This window comes from Arvicola amphibius, chromosome 1, assembly GCF_903992535.2.
Source record: "Arvicola amphibius chromosome 1, mArvAmp1.2, whole genome shotgun sequence".
In the NCBI taxonomy this organism is placed as follows: Eukaryota; Metazoa; Chordata; class Mammalia; order Rodentia; family Cricetidae; genus Arvicola; species Arvicola amphibius.
Window position 1 is genome coordinate 143,970,866 of NC_052047.1, and position 14,127 is coordinate 143,984,992.

A 14,127-nucleotide genomic window follows, 5' to 3' on the forward strand; every position below is an offset into this window, starting at 1 on the left:
GAACCCTAACTAAGATACTGGGAGATGGAAAGACAGCTCAATTGTTAAGAGCACTGGTTGCTCTTCTAGAGGACCTGAGTTCTATTCACAGAATTCATATGGCAGCTCACAAGTATCTGAAATTCATTTCTAGGGCATCTGATACCCTTCTCTGTCCTCTGCTGGTACACATGGCACTCAGATAAACATGCAGGCAAAACATACATACACATAAAATAAAAATAAATCTTTTAAAAAGCTGAACATAGTAGTTATCACAGGCTGCATTACTTAACAAAAGACTCTTATTTGCACTAAGTACAGAAGTCCTATAACTCAATGATTTAAAGAAAAGACAAGCCTGTTTTCAAGAGTTAAAGACTGAACAAGACATATTATAAAGATAAACAATCCTACAGTCTTCTGGTTAATTTTATGTTAATTTGGCACAAACTGGGGTCATCTGGGAAGAGGAACTCTTAACCTAAAAAATTAGACATTTTCTATAGGCAAGTCTGTAGGACATTTACTTGATTGATAATTGATATGAGAGGACTAAGACCACTGTGGGTGGTGCCATCTGGATGGTATAAATAGGTTGTGCAAGCTATGGTGAGCAAACTGGTAGGCAGCACTCATCCATGGCCTTTGCATCTGTTCCTGCCTCCAGATTCTTGCCTTGATTTCCTTCATTGACTTCCCTGGATGAACAGACTATAAGATATAAGATGAAAATAAAATTCCTCCCCAAGTTGTGTTTGATCACAATATTTTATCACAGCAATAGAAACTCTAACTAAGACAAAGGCTGCTATGCATAAGAGTGCTTATAGCAGGGCTGGTTGCAGGGAACTGCATGCTACCTGAGACAGAATGGCTCAAGCCAAATAGAACACAAATGTATGACAAGGTAGTAAAGGAGAAGGACAACCAGAAAAGGGGCACAACATTGGTGGGGACAGGAAGCAGAATGACTAAATTGGAAAATAATTGGCAGCTTCTTTTAAAGTTATACCAAGCCAGTAAGTAGTGCTACAGCTACACACTAACCCAAGAGAAAACATAAATGTCCATATAAAGGTTCTGGCAAGAACATGGCAGCAGCTAGAAAACAGAAGCCTTGCTCTAAAAGGTGGAGTGAGGCCTGCTACTGGAATGTCACTGCCCATGACCAGCAAGGTTCTGTTGCAGAGCTAGCGCAAACCAGCTACAGATAGTATGATTCTGAGCATTTGACCAGGAAGTGCAGGAGACATGGAGCTGAAGTTGTGGGAGGGAGCACTGTAGCATCTCTGCACTGGAGACACAAACTCAAAGAGAATGTTTCTGGTATCAAAACCCAGCTTTTCTCTGCCATTAAACAGCTCAGCATATTCACATCAAAGAAAGCAAGGGCTTAGGAACCACATTTAGGAACCTTGATCCTGTCTGCTGTCAGAAGTTACATAGGGTCAGATCCGGAGAGTACCCTCTATAGTCCCCAGCTTGTGCAGACACCAGCACTCCTCAGGCACATCTGTCCTGTCAGAAAAGAGAAAAGAGACTACAGGGCAGGGGCCTGATGTCCATTACAGCCCCAGTCTTAGAATAGAGCACCACTAGAGAATCAGTATTTGGCAACAAATGAAAGAAATTCTAAATTAGTATCATAGTCAGAAAATATTTTTGTTTTTCGAGACAGGGTTTCTATACGTAGCCTGGGCTGTCCTGAAACTCACTATGAGGACTAGGCTGTCCTCAAACTCAGAGGTCCACCTACCTAGGATTAAAGGTGTCCACCACCATGCCTGGTTCAGAAAATTAATTTTTTTTCTTTTTGGGGGGAGAGGGGAGAAAATTAATTCTTACAGCACAGAGAAGACAAGGGCAAGTCAGGGAATCAAACGACAGGGAGTCAAATGAGCCTGCCTCCCCTGCTTCAATGTGTTCTCAGTCCATGGAGTCTGAATCAAGTCCATGCTCCATCCTTGCAGTTCCCTGATGGCATCTAGAACAGTTCTGAGAGTCTCAGGCTGACGTGGTTAGGTACAAAGCTCTAATGACAGACAAGAATGGAGAAAGGGCGGCCTTTTTCAAGACAGTAACCTCTGTGACATACGTGGCTGACTGGACTGGGATGCCCACAGAGACCCAGATTAAGGGCACTACATCCCTAAACTAGCCACACTGGCATCTGGGAAAAGCTGACCTTAGAAGCCATGTATCTGTTCCCTATGAAATTTGTTGCATTGTACCAATGGCTGTGTTAAGGGGACAGGAGAAAGTCTATAAAAAGTAGAATTAAAAAAAAGTAGGATTTAACCCACTTAAGGACCACTCCAGTAAGGTGGGTACCGGGGCTGATCCTCTGCAAACCATAGGCTTAGCTGTCCTCCCAAACACTCACCTGGAGCCACACCTTAGCTCCTCAGTTATAAACACTTCCCCAGGGAGCTTCTTCACTTCTGTGATTTGCCTCTGACTCCACAGTGCCTATTATGTTGACAGATTAATTCTGTGCTCCCTTCCATGCAAACCAGAATCACCAGGATAGCACTTAGTTATAACAATAATACTATACCAGTGATTCAGTAGAGGCAACGGAACTGAATTTTGTAACTGATGGAAACTGTAGTTAGTAACAGAAAAATGCGAGACTCGGGGGCTGGAGAAATGGCTCAGAGGTTAAGAGCACTGACTGCTCTTCCAGAAGTCCTGAGTTCAATTCCCAGCAACCACATGGTGGCTCACAGCCATTTATAATGAAATCTGGTGCCCTCTTCGGGCATGCAAGCATACATAGAAGGAATGTTGTAGACAATAAATAAATAAATCTTTAAAAAAAATGCGAGACTCGTGGTGCTCAGCTCACAGCTCCAGCCATTCATCCTTGCTCTCTTTCATTCCCTTATTACATATTCCCTTATATGCATGCAAGCAAACATACCCCTCCCCGACACACACAGCCACACACACAAACCCTTACCCTCTGCAGGGACAAGTGGTGAAGCTGTTATGCACTAGTCTGGAGCTGGGTATAGAAGACATAGCTGTTTTCCAAAGCAAAATCCCTAGTGCAGGTTAAATACACCCCATAAAGCAAAAATCTCAGAAAGGCAAAACTGAGAGGCAAGTGAATCTCCTGCCACTTTTTAGGGTTTCACCACACACATAATGAAGGGACTTAAGAGCTGAAATGTTTCTTGAGGCAGGCAAGCTAATGGGACAGAAAACATGAGGTATCTCTTTGCTGTGGCCATCCAGAAAAAGACCTCCAGGGTTCTATTGCCAGGATACTGTAGCTGGCAGACACATGGCTTTACACAGCCAGCCAAGACCCTCAGGCCCAGGCTAGAAGGCCCATTCCATAGAACAGTCTATTCTCTGGTCTCACAAGCAGGAGCAGGGATGGGACTACTAGAGGAAAGAATGTCTAGTAGTCAGTGCTGAGATTAGTCTTAAAATAAGAACAGTCACAAGACTGCAGACCCTGACATACAGAGCATCTTGCTAGCTATCTTGAAGTAGAAAGTCTTTCACTTGCTCCTGCCTTTGGGGTTTCAAAGCATCTGAGTTCCTAAAGATGCTTCCAGAAATGAGCTTGTCATGGAACAGCACTAGCCCAGTCAGAGAACTCTAACCAGCAACCTCTGGTGCCCAAGCACACAAGGCAGGAGGACAACACACAGTTCTCCACAGACTGAGGCAGGGCCTTGTATCATGAATGTAGAGTCCTTTGTGTGAGACATCTGGCTTTCCATCCTGTGCCCAGATCCCAGGTCCTTTCTTCAAAAATTTAACCAGTCCAGGCTGGTTAGACTGGGCAATCAGCCTATATTGAGGGCTCAACTCTAACAGGCTTTTACACAAGCAAGTGAGAAAAGACCAGGGACATGGGAAGAGTCAGAGGAGGGGAAAAGGGGGTAAGTTTGCATATAGGGAAGGAACCTCCAGAGACTGGGGTGAGGTTGAAGACCCAGAAAGCCCTTGTAGGATATAATCAGGAGAGCAGAGATTTCACTGGCACTATGAGGCAAAGCTAGACAGGCCCTGAGTGAGAGGCAGAAGGATCAAGAGATCCAAGGACACTCAGACATCCTAGATAATCACACAGTAGAATCATTACTGCAGCCTGGCGGTGGTGGTGCATGTCTTTAATCCCAGCACTTGGGAGGCAGATCTCTGTGAGTTCAAGGGCAGCCTGGTCTACAAAAGCGAGTTCCAGGACATGCTCCAAAGTTACACAGAGAAACCCTGTCTTGAAAAACAAAAAACAAGACAAAAACAGAAACAGAAACATTATTACCTCAGGTGACATCCCGATGTAGAGGCATTAGCCTTAGCTTTAGCCTTGTCATCCCCTGGCCCCACAAGAGATGGAGACAGACCTGCCACCTGTCAGTTGAGCAATGCCCCAGGGAGCTTTCTCCTGAGACTCAGGGCTTAGCATCCAGATGATTGCTGTTCTTGCAAGAGTAACCAACAAGCAGATGTCATCATAAAGTATTCCCACACTGCAGATTCAGGTGCAGCAGATGCCCACGTGAAATCCCTACCCACAGAAGAGAGGCCCATAAGTAAGTACCCTCATGTTCACACCTGCATTCAGCTTGTACACCTGAGGCAACATCCTGATTGAGAAGCTCCTGGGTCCACTTTGGCCAGGAGCACAGATTCCATAACAAAGTTGTCATCTCAGTGCCCTGTTGTCCCCAAGCAAAGCAAATGTGGCCTCCAAACATATTGGTCCCACTAGCCACACAACCTTAGCCTGGAAAAAGCAGAGGCACATCATGCCCCAGTCTGCTGGGAACACACCTACCTGGTCAGGCTGAAAGAGTGATGTTTCATAAATCACACACCTGGGGGAAAGACTTAGAAATCCAGAGTGACCAACAGCAGTAGTCTATTATCCTCCGCACAGTTACGGAGAGCCTGCAAAGGACTGGAGGCAACTCCCAGGCAGTGCAACCAGAGAGCCAAGGCTGGGCAGAAGGAACACAGCCTGCCCACTGCCAGAGAGTAAAGCTCCTGGGGGAAAGAGTACATTGTCCCAGTCTGCTGGCAAGCACTCCTCCAGATCCTCCAGAACCCAGGAGCCTGAGGCTGTGAGTAACAGTGAGAGTCTCTGTTCCAGAAATGCAGAGTCTTTTCTTGGTATGCCACAAGGCTCAAAACCACCTCTCCTGCTGGAGAAGGAGGGTTCTCTAAGACCCCCCCACCCAGTCTTCTCTATGCCTCCAACTTCACCTGCATGCAAGTATCTCATCCACCCTATGTGACTAAGAGATTCTGGGTAGCAGAAAACCATCCCACTAAGGAGCTTGAACCTGTCAGCTCTCTTTAGGGGGAATGGACAGCCTGAGTAAATGGAAGGGTGGAAGTAGCCAATATTACTACAGCAGAAACTGTAGACTCCCATGGAACTTCAGGATATAGGACTTTACACCTGCTATGCTAGATGGTATCCTTTACATAGAGGCTCCTGGGTCAGACCCAAACCCTGCTGCCAACTAGTTGCTAATCCCTGAGTAACTCAAGCTGGACTGGGTAGGAAAGGACTACTCTGTGCAGGGGTCAGGCAAGGACACCAAGCAGTTGCTTTCTGACATCTTTATACAAACTACAGGGTGAAATTCTAGGACAGGCCACTGCTTGGGACTACTTCATGTGCCAGACAAGAATTGGCATAAGACTGAAGAGATGGCTTAGCAAGTAAGAATACTTGTTGATCTTACAGAGGACCTAAGTTCAATTCCCAGTACCCATATGGTAGCGCACAGCTGCCTGTAACTCTAGTTCCAGGGAGATCCAATGCCCTGTTCTTCTGGGCACCAGGCATAGTAATGATGGAGAAATATACATATGAGGAAAAAGTCATATATATATATATGTATATATTAAAATAAATCTAAAAAATTATTTTAAAACTCAGCTACATCTCATTTAGAAAGAAAGAAAAAAGAAAGAAAAGAAAAGAAGGAAGAAATGAGCACAAACACATTAGCTCCCACCAAAGCCCTCCAGGCTACTGGAAGAATGGAGAGCTCACACAAGACCCCTGGAAAGTGAATAGACTGCTTTCCTCTCAAGACTGGCCTTGATAGAAAAAAAATTTAAAAAAATGAAGTCACTGAAAAATAACCAATGGGGAAAGCTATCTTCTTTTCAGAGCAAACATGCACTGCCTGTGCACTTGGATCCCAGGACCCCCAGATGGCTTCTGATGACAGCAGACACCTGGGGGTGCTCAGCAAGACTGCCCAGGAAGGAGCTGCTCACAGCAAATGAGAAGACTCTATCTAGCATCTGACCCAAAGAGGAGATGTGAGGACTCTGACACGGTAGGCAGTCTCATAGACATTGTACAACCACTGACTCCAAAGTTCAGGAAGGAAAACTGGGAAATGGGGACAAAGACCTTCTTTTTCTTTTATCACTAACAGTTGACATAGAGCTAGCACTGAAGAGGAACATCTGCCTGTCAGAAATGCATGCATAGCACCCTTCCATCTCAGTGGATCTTCCTAACCCCATAAGAACACCAGAGCGGGTATTTCCATTACCCACAGTGGGTATTTAAAAAAAAAAAAAGCCCCACGGCCTGGTGGTGGGTGGTGGCGCATGCACTCAGAAGGCAGAGGCAGGCAGATCTCTGAGTTTGAGGCCAGCCTGGTCTACAGAGTAAGTTCCAGGACAATTAGCACTACAAAGAGAAACCCTGTCTCAGAAAAACGAAACAAAAAGAAACATACAGACCTCTTGTCCTAGTTTCCCGTCCTGTTGCTATGATAAAATACTGGACAAAAACAACTTTACAGCATATGGTGTCAAAGAAAATGGCCTCCAAAGAGAGTGGCACTATTGGGAGGTGTGGCTTTGTCGCAATAAGTATGGCCTTGCTGGAGGAAGTGTGTCACTATAGGGGTAGGCTTTGAGGTCTCTTATATGGTCAAGCCATGCCCAATGCTCCAGACCATCAGCTCCTTCTCCAGCACCATTGTAATGGATTGAACCCCTTAGAATGGAAGCAACACCAATTAAATATTTTCATTTATAAGAGTTGCTGTGGTCATGGTGTCTCTTTACAGCAACAGAAACCCTAAGACACAGGAGAAAGGGTTTATTTGGCTTACATGGTTACAGTCCATCACTGTGAAGTAAGTCAAGTCACCTAGTCATATCCAGTAAAGAACAGAGAGACCGAATATATGCACTATTAACTGGTTAGTTCACTTTCTCCATTCTGACACAGTCCAGGATCCAAACCCAAGGAATGGGCTGCCCACCATCCACAGTAGGGAACGGTCTGCCCACCTCAACTGCCTTATTCTGTGTGTTAGGAATTTGAGAAATTGAGTGTGTAATAGTTGTAACTGTCTGTCTACTTGAAACAATCTAGATCTAAGATAATCAAAATAATCCCCTACAGATCTGCTCATGGGCCACCCTGATCTAGAGAATCCCTCATTTGACTCTCTTCCCAAGTGAATCTAGATTGTTTCAAGTAGACAGACAGTTACAACTATTACACATTCAATTTCTCAAATTCCTAACACACAGAATAAGGCAGTTGACATATGTTCATGGCAGACCTCCAACCATCTGGAGAAGTGGTGTTTTAACTCTAATCAACCAGTCCCATTATAATCTTTTTTCTCAAGTGTCACCTAACAGAACAGGATCTAGTTCACCTTTCTTCCATGTGGTGTTCAGGGAGGGCTATACATGACAAAGCTGTGTGCAAAGCTGTACTCATGCCCTTGTGTACATCCATGCGTGTCCTTCCCTCTCAGGCTCTCGACATGTCACAGAGCCAGGTCAGGACCCCAAGTTATTTTGCTCTGAGGGCTTTATGAAGGCTCCCTCAGAACAGACTCTGAACCATTTTCTCTCAAGTGTTTTCCTCACTTCCCTCACTACAGTCACACACTCAGGAGTTGCACACTATTTGCCCTGCCCCATCACCCCATCAGTAAGGCCCAAGAGGAAGTATATCACCTGCTTCATCCTGACCACCCCAACACCTACGGTAACAGAGGGAATGAGGTGGTGTCATGAGTGTATAAACTGTGCTGCTGACCAATTTCCTCATTCAGCTTTTTACACAGTAGCACTCTGGACACGCTTTTACTTCTGACCCCCATGTGCATGTCTGTCTAGGCCTCTGTCAACTTTCCTGCTAATGCTCCAAGGGGTGGATGGGACATCCTGTATCCAAACACTAACACTCAAAACAATTGAGCTAGCTCCTGAGTGAGAAGTCACTGTCCCACTGATGGACATGGCCCAGAAGCAACCTAAGAAAAGCCTCAACTTGTTTACTAACATCCTAAAAGTCACAAGAAGAGGAGCTGCCATTCAGGCTAGAGGAAGACACAAGGTTAGAACTAGCTTTCTTACCAGTATCTTCTACCAGAGGACAGGAAACTGTCTGAGGCTCCCTTACACTTGGATCTGACCCAGCCTTACACTCCAAGGCTGTTCTACATGGTTTTCTATACTGGCACTATAAGCACTGAAGCCTTTATTCTTGATGGCCAAGAAGACAAGTGCACATCCATGTGGCCAGAGTGATGCTCCTGTGCCAGGACTCCAAAGCCCTTCACCAGGAATCTTGTGCTTGGCTCAGGAGACAAGTGACTACTACTATGCTCCTTCTCTGGGCTACAGAGGAGAAACTGCTAAGAGCTCTACCCTTTTAAACCCACCACTGTTCCCACAAGCCAGTCAGTGATGCTGGAACTCAGCACCTATTTCTTCACATGTTGAACTGAGAAATACAAGGACAGGGACATCCTTTCCCAAGTCAGGAGGAGTCTCCCTTCCTGTCAACCTGGGACCTGGACAGGCTAGGCCAATGTAAAATATAGAAAGGCGTAGGCAACAAGCCAAGGTACCTCAGCTCCAAGAGGAAGCCAAGTGGAACCCCTTATGTGCCTTGCAAACTGACACAACTCAGCCAGAAGAAATTAGGAAGAGTCCCACCTCCAAGCAAGCAGAGGACTCACAGGGTCCAAGTTAGAGGCCAAACACCCACCTAAAGGTGAGGCACTGATTGTGAGGAAGTAGCAGCCAAGTAAGGCTGGAAAGAAAGTACTGCCGAAAGTACTGCCTGGCACAATCAAGAGGGAAGAGGAGGAAGGCCAGAATTCTAGGACAAATTTAGAAGGCAGAGAAATGCACCACCATGCTACCCAAATCTTTCTGTTTCAAGCTCATGTCCCACCAAAACTGGAAAATCAAAGAGGCTGTTGGAGGCTACAGTCATCCTGTCTGGCCTAGCTACTTCCTTTCTGATGCCCTACACTCACAGACATGGCAAGTGGGAAGGAGGTCTAGGATGGAAGGAAGACTTGTGTTCATGGCTAAAGCATGCCCTATACTGGAGAGGCACAGAACTGGCTATAGGCTCACCTGCAATCACAAGTGGGTTCTACACCCACTAAGCCGACTGCTCACTATTCCCAGGAGCTTGTAGGTTCTAATGCAAAGTCCATTCATAGCAGGAAGACTGTAACATCCTGCCTATCACACACCCTTGGCATGTCACCAAGCTGTACAGGCCCTAAGCACAGGCAGCCAGGAAAGGGTGATGGCCAACCCTGCCAAGCTGCTCCTCCCTGCCTGGTGGTATAAAAACCTCAGCTGCAAAATTTAGCCTGGCTCAGTACACGAGAAGGAGGCAGAGAGCCCAAGAGGGAGGCAGCAGCTCTGGCACAACTGGTTAGATGGATAGAGCTGCTCAGAGCCTGCCAGGTGCCTGCTCTAAGTACTGGGTTATGAGGCCCCTCCAGCCCTGTCCTTCCACATTACATGCCAGGCAAGGAAACCCCACAGTGGCCTTACTGTAGTACTCAAACCAAAAAACTGATAATCAATAGGGTTTGGGTGACTTTTATTTTTTCCACAAGAAAAATCTGAAATACAGAAATACAGAGAAGTAGGACTTTCAGAGAGAAATACAGAGAAACTGCCTATCAGAGGAAAATGAAAGAGCACCCCCATGGAAAGATAAGCGGCATCTCCAGAAGGGAATGCAGGGGATTCCAATGCAAGGGGTCCCACTGAGAACTGGTTACTGCCTTATCCCATCAGAAACAGGACCCAGGCCCACTGCTGCAGAAGTGCAGCTTCAATCACAGAGCATGATATACACCCCTTCACGGACTGTACCTGGCCTATAGCTCTAAAGTGGAGTCACAAACCACCAAGTGGTGTTAGCGCGGCGGCCGGCGCGGAGTCGGACCTAAATCTGCGGTCTCGCTGGCTCCGAGTGTTGGCGGCACAATCATGGTGGACATAATGGAGCTCCCCAGAGCGCGCGTCAACGCCAGCATGCTCACGCAGTTCATCGACAGACCCGTGTGCTTTGTGGGCAAGCTGGAAAAGATTCATCCCACAGGGAAAATGTTCATTCTTTCAGACGGAGAAGGAAAAAATGGAACCATTGAACTGATGGAGCCACTTGTTGAAGAAATCTCTGGAGTTGTGGAAGTAGTTGGAAAAGTCACAGCCAAGGCAACCATAATGTGTGCATCTTACATCCAGTTTAAGGAAGATTGTGCTCGCTTTGATCTTGAACTTTACAATGAAGCTGTGAAAATTATCAATGAGGTCCCTCAGTTTTTTCCTTTAGGGCTTATGAAACATGAATGAACTTCTTGGATTTTTATGATCGCCAGTGACTACACTGAAAGCTATTAAAGAAGATTCCTTCAGTTTGAGAGACTCTTCTAATTTCTAATATTTAATTTGCTCTTTTGTATGGATTTTGTTGTAAATCTATTATGTGACAGTTTACAACTGAATCTTTTTAGAAAATTTTTAAAATTGCTATTTCTGCATATGGTCTGGATTCAAAAATAAAGCATTTGTCTTGAGTTTAGATTTATGCTGCATAATAAAAATCAAAATAACAAAAAAAAAAAACCCACCAAGTGGATTCTAAGATCTGAGAGGTTAGCTCAGTACCTGGCACTGCCCTTTGTTATGTCACAAATACCAGGTGAGATGTCCAAGGAGAACCAGGAGGCCATGTCAGGGCTCTACCAGTCTTGGTCATTTTGTACAGGGAAAGACTAGGTGGACAGGAGGCTGGCCTCTAAAAAGACACAGGACACTGGTCCTTTACTGACCACCAGCTGCAGGTCACCAGACAGACAGGCTGTACCCTCAAAGGCACATTCCTCTATAATTAGAAATAGTGTTGTCTTTAAAGATGGAGGGGAGGCATTAGATGTGGGAGTTGCCTATGTTCTGAAAGTGAGAAGAACAGCAGGGCAGGTACCAGGGACTATCCTTCACATTCTTCAAGGAGGCGGCAACCGAGCGGAGAGGCTGTGGCTTCCAAGGGAGACTCTTGGCATACAGTGCCCATGGAAAGGGCCTGATAACACTGCCAGCCACCTCACCAGCCAGTCATGATAGACTGGGCCAGGGCAGTTTAGCAGTCACCACCTCGCTGCCCCTGGCCCAGTCTTGGCCCTTGGCCAGACAGAGAAAGCCTTCTCAAAGCCAAGCTTGCTCAAGTCACTCTTGGATACGTCTCAAAAGCCCATCTTGTTCCTTTTCCTACTGACGTAACACACTAATACCTGGGTGGGAAATTTATAATAGGCTTATTCAGCTCTCCATTCCTGAGTCCAAGAAGCTGGCCTCTGGTGAGGGCCTCCATGCATTGGCATCCATTGCAGAAAGTAGAAGGGCAAAAATGACAGAAAACAAGCAGCATTGCCTATGCATTACTAACATTAGCATACTTAACCCAGAGCAGTGGCTATCTTGTTCTGACTCAGACTCCCAAAGGTCTCTAAGACCTACCATTGACATACATGTACTAGCACAGACAGGCTTTCTTCAAACCCCAGCATTTGTCATGCCCTCTGTCCCGAAGGCTCCCACTTCCATTCTGAAGGTCTCTATGACTCTTTCCAAGGTTACCCAGGAATGCTGTCCTCCTTATCCTGCCTGGTCTATACATTATCACCTGCATCCTAGAGAAGGGTCCCAAGAAGCAGGGGGACAATTCCATAGGTTTAAATGTTTGCAAATCAACACCAAAGAGATGTCTACTCCACCCAAAAACTGCAATACAAGGAAGAAAAAATACACAAGTAGGGTGGGAAGAGCAAAAGGTCAACAAACAAAAGAAGAAACAACTAAAGACAATGGCTATCACTATCTTCCATTACAGCAGGCCAGGAATTCCCTACCTAGAAGCCACTTCATAGAATGCTTCAGCATGCAAAACATGAAGACCCGTGGACCAGAAAGTCTGATTTTTAACAATTCAAATGAGACTGAACAAAGCAACTGATTACTGACTACAGAATGACATACCAGAAAGAGCAACATAGCCCTTCCCCGCCCCCTTAAAGGCTAAAAGTCTGCTTTGTCACGTGTGTGTAATGAGGAGGCTGTGCCATTAGGAACATCCATCCCCACTCAGGTAGACTCTAAGGCATCTAGAGGAAACCTGTTATGTTATGTGGGAGTCTTCCCACCCACTTCCCAGTCAGCAAACAGACCTAAGGCAGAGGCTTTGCTCCAGGCCTATCCCATAATAAGTGCCACTACTTTAGCCCTTAAGGTCAGGGTCTCCACCTTGTCCAATTTCGTGGACCATACCCGAGTCCTGGTTTAAGGTTTCAGAACTGATGTACTTGGGCTCAGATGTTGGGTACTTTCCTAGTTTGCACAAGGCCGTGGATCCCACTCCATATCCCAGCACCAAAAGTGAAAAAAAGAAAGAAACAAAGAAAATAAAATGAAATCAAAACCCTGATATACTGTTTGCATAGTGATTTGCCCTAGTGACCAAGGACCAAGATTATAGCTCTGACACTCAAACGTGTTCTCTATCCACTTGGCAGGGCTGCCAATCACAGTCTCTTGAATATACACAGGGGATGACACAGCAAACCAGTGCACTGTTGATGAGCAAACCCACCACAGACTACTTCTGTGTACCTATCTCATGTCCATCACACACAATATCCTTCAACCACTTTCAGGTGGGTTTGTGGTTCAAAAGCTCCCTCTTCCTCTGGTGCAGAGCCACCAGTCCCAATTCTGGCAGTGACATGACTCAAATCCAGGGCACTTTGTGAGGGGGGTAATAGCAGACCATAATCTTTAAGCACAGTTGCTATCTAAATAGCATCAATGATGTAGTAAGCTATAAGCCCTACCTCTGCGTGCTCCCTTCAGAAAAAAGCCACCTAAATGCCATTCCGTAATGAGCTAAGGACTGTGCCTGCTTAACAGAGCCCAGAACTCAGGTAAGAACCAGACACAGATAGAATGGGCATGTTCTCTATGACTATCCTGACTGCATTGGAGATGTAGGAGTGGTCACAGGCATCCTGGAACCAAACAAAATATAAGCAAAGAGGATGGTGGGTCAAAATAATAAACAAGGCCAAAGTGATCCAATGAGAATAATCTCTTTCACCCACTGAAATGTCAGAGATGAAAATACCAGTGTCACCCTAAGCTGGCACAAGTGAGCACTCAGACTCTCCCACCACTGCTGGAACAAGGCACAGGTCCTGGGGCCTGGCTCCTGAGCCACATGTGCACATGTGTACAAACACACCTAATGGTATAGGCTGCTAGGTGCTGGCTCCAATGCCAGGTCCACGTTTGGTATTGGATATGTTCTCACTATGCAGAGCTTCCTTCAGCATTCTCTCATTAACCCCACAGCAACTCAGGAGAGGCCACCAACCACATAGAAAAGTCACATTCTGGTAGTTAAGCCATAGAGTAACTGTTCTTTGTACTGAACAGGATCACTGTGGGGTCCTCAGTGATCAAGAGTGCCCTCTAGTGGAAACAGGGCCCAGCCTAGCCTGAGAGCAATTACATCCTGATGTGGTTGGTGGTGGGGTGACACATATACGGATGGGACATGCTGACATGTGGACAAATAGTCCTTTTCAATCAGCTTTGGTTGGTTCCACATGAGTCACCCTGGTCTGGTGTCCAGGGCCTACAATCCTTTAAGGCCTTCAAGGAACTGAAGACCACAGGCAGAAAAAATAAGGTTGGGTTAGCCATTTCTTGGATACTGCCTGAATGTTCTTCTGAAGTCCTCCATCCAGGCCAGATGGGCTCTGTAAAATCAGACTTCCTGGGCTCATCAACCTCCGTGACTCACCTCCC

General features: G+C 45.9%; 2 protein-coding genes across 2 annotated transcripts in view; one reads left to right on the plus strand and one right to left on the minus strand.

Moving 5' to 3' along the window:
* Nucleotides 1-14,127, minus strand: part of Mob2 (MOB kinase activator 2) — a 57,290-nt gene that overhangs the window by 22,151 nt on the left and 21,012 nt on the right. The window lies entirely within an intron of this gene.
* LOC119821483 (replication protein A 14 kDa subunit-like) lies at nucleotides 10,184-10,846 on the plus strand. The gene has a single exon (XM_038340541.2). The coding sequence runs from the start codon at nucleotides 10,252-10,254 to the stop codon at nucleotides 10,615-10,617; it is 366 nt and encodes a 121-aa protein (XP_038196469.1). The 5' UTR covers nucleotides 10,184-10,251; the 3' UTR covers nucleotides 10,618-10,846.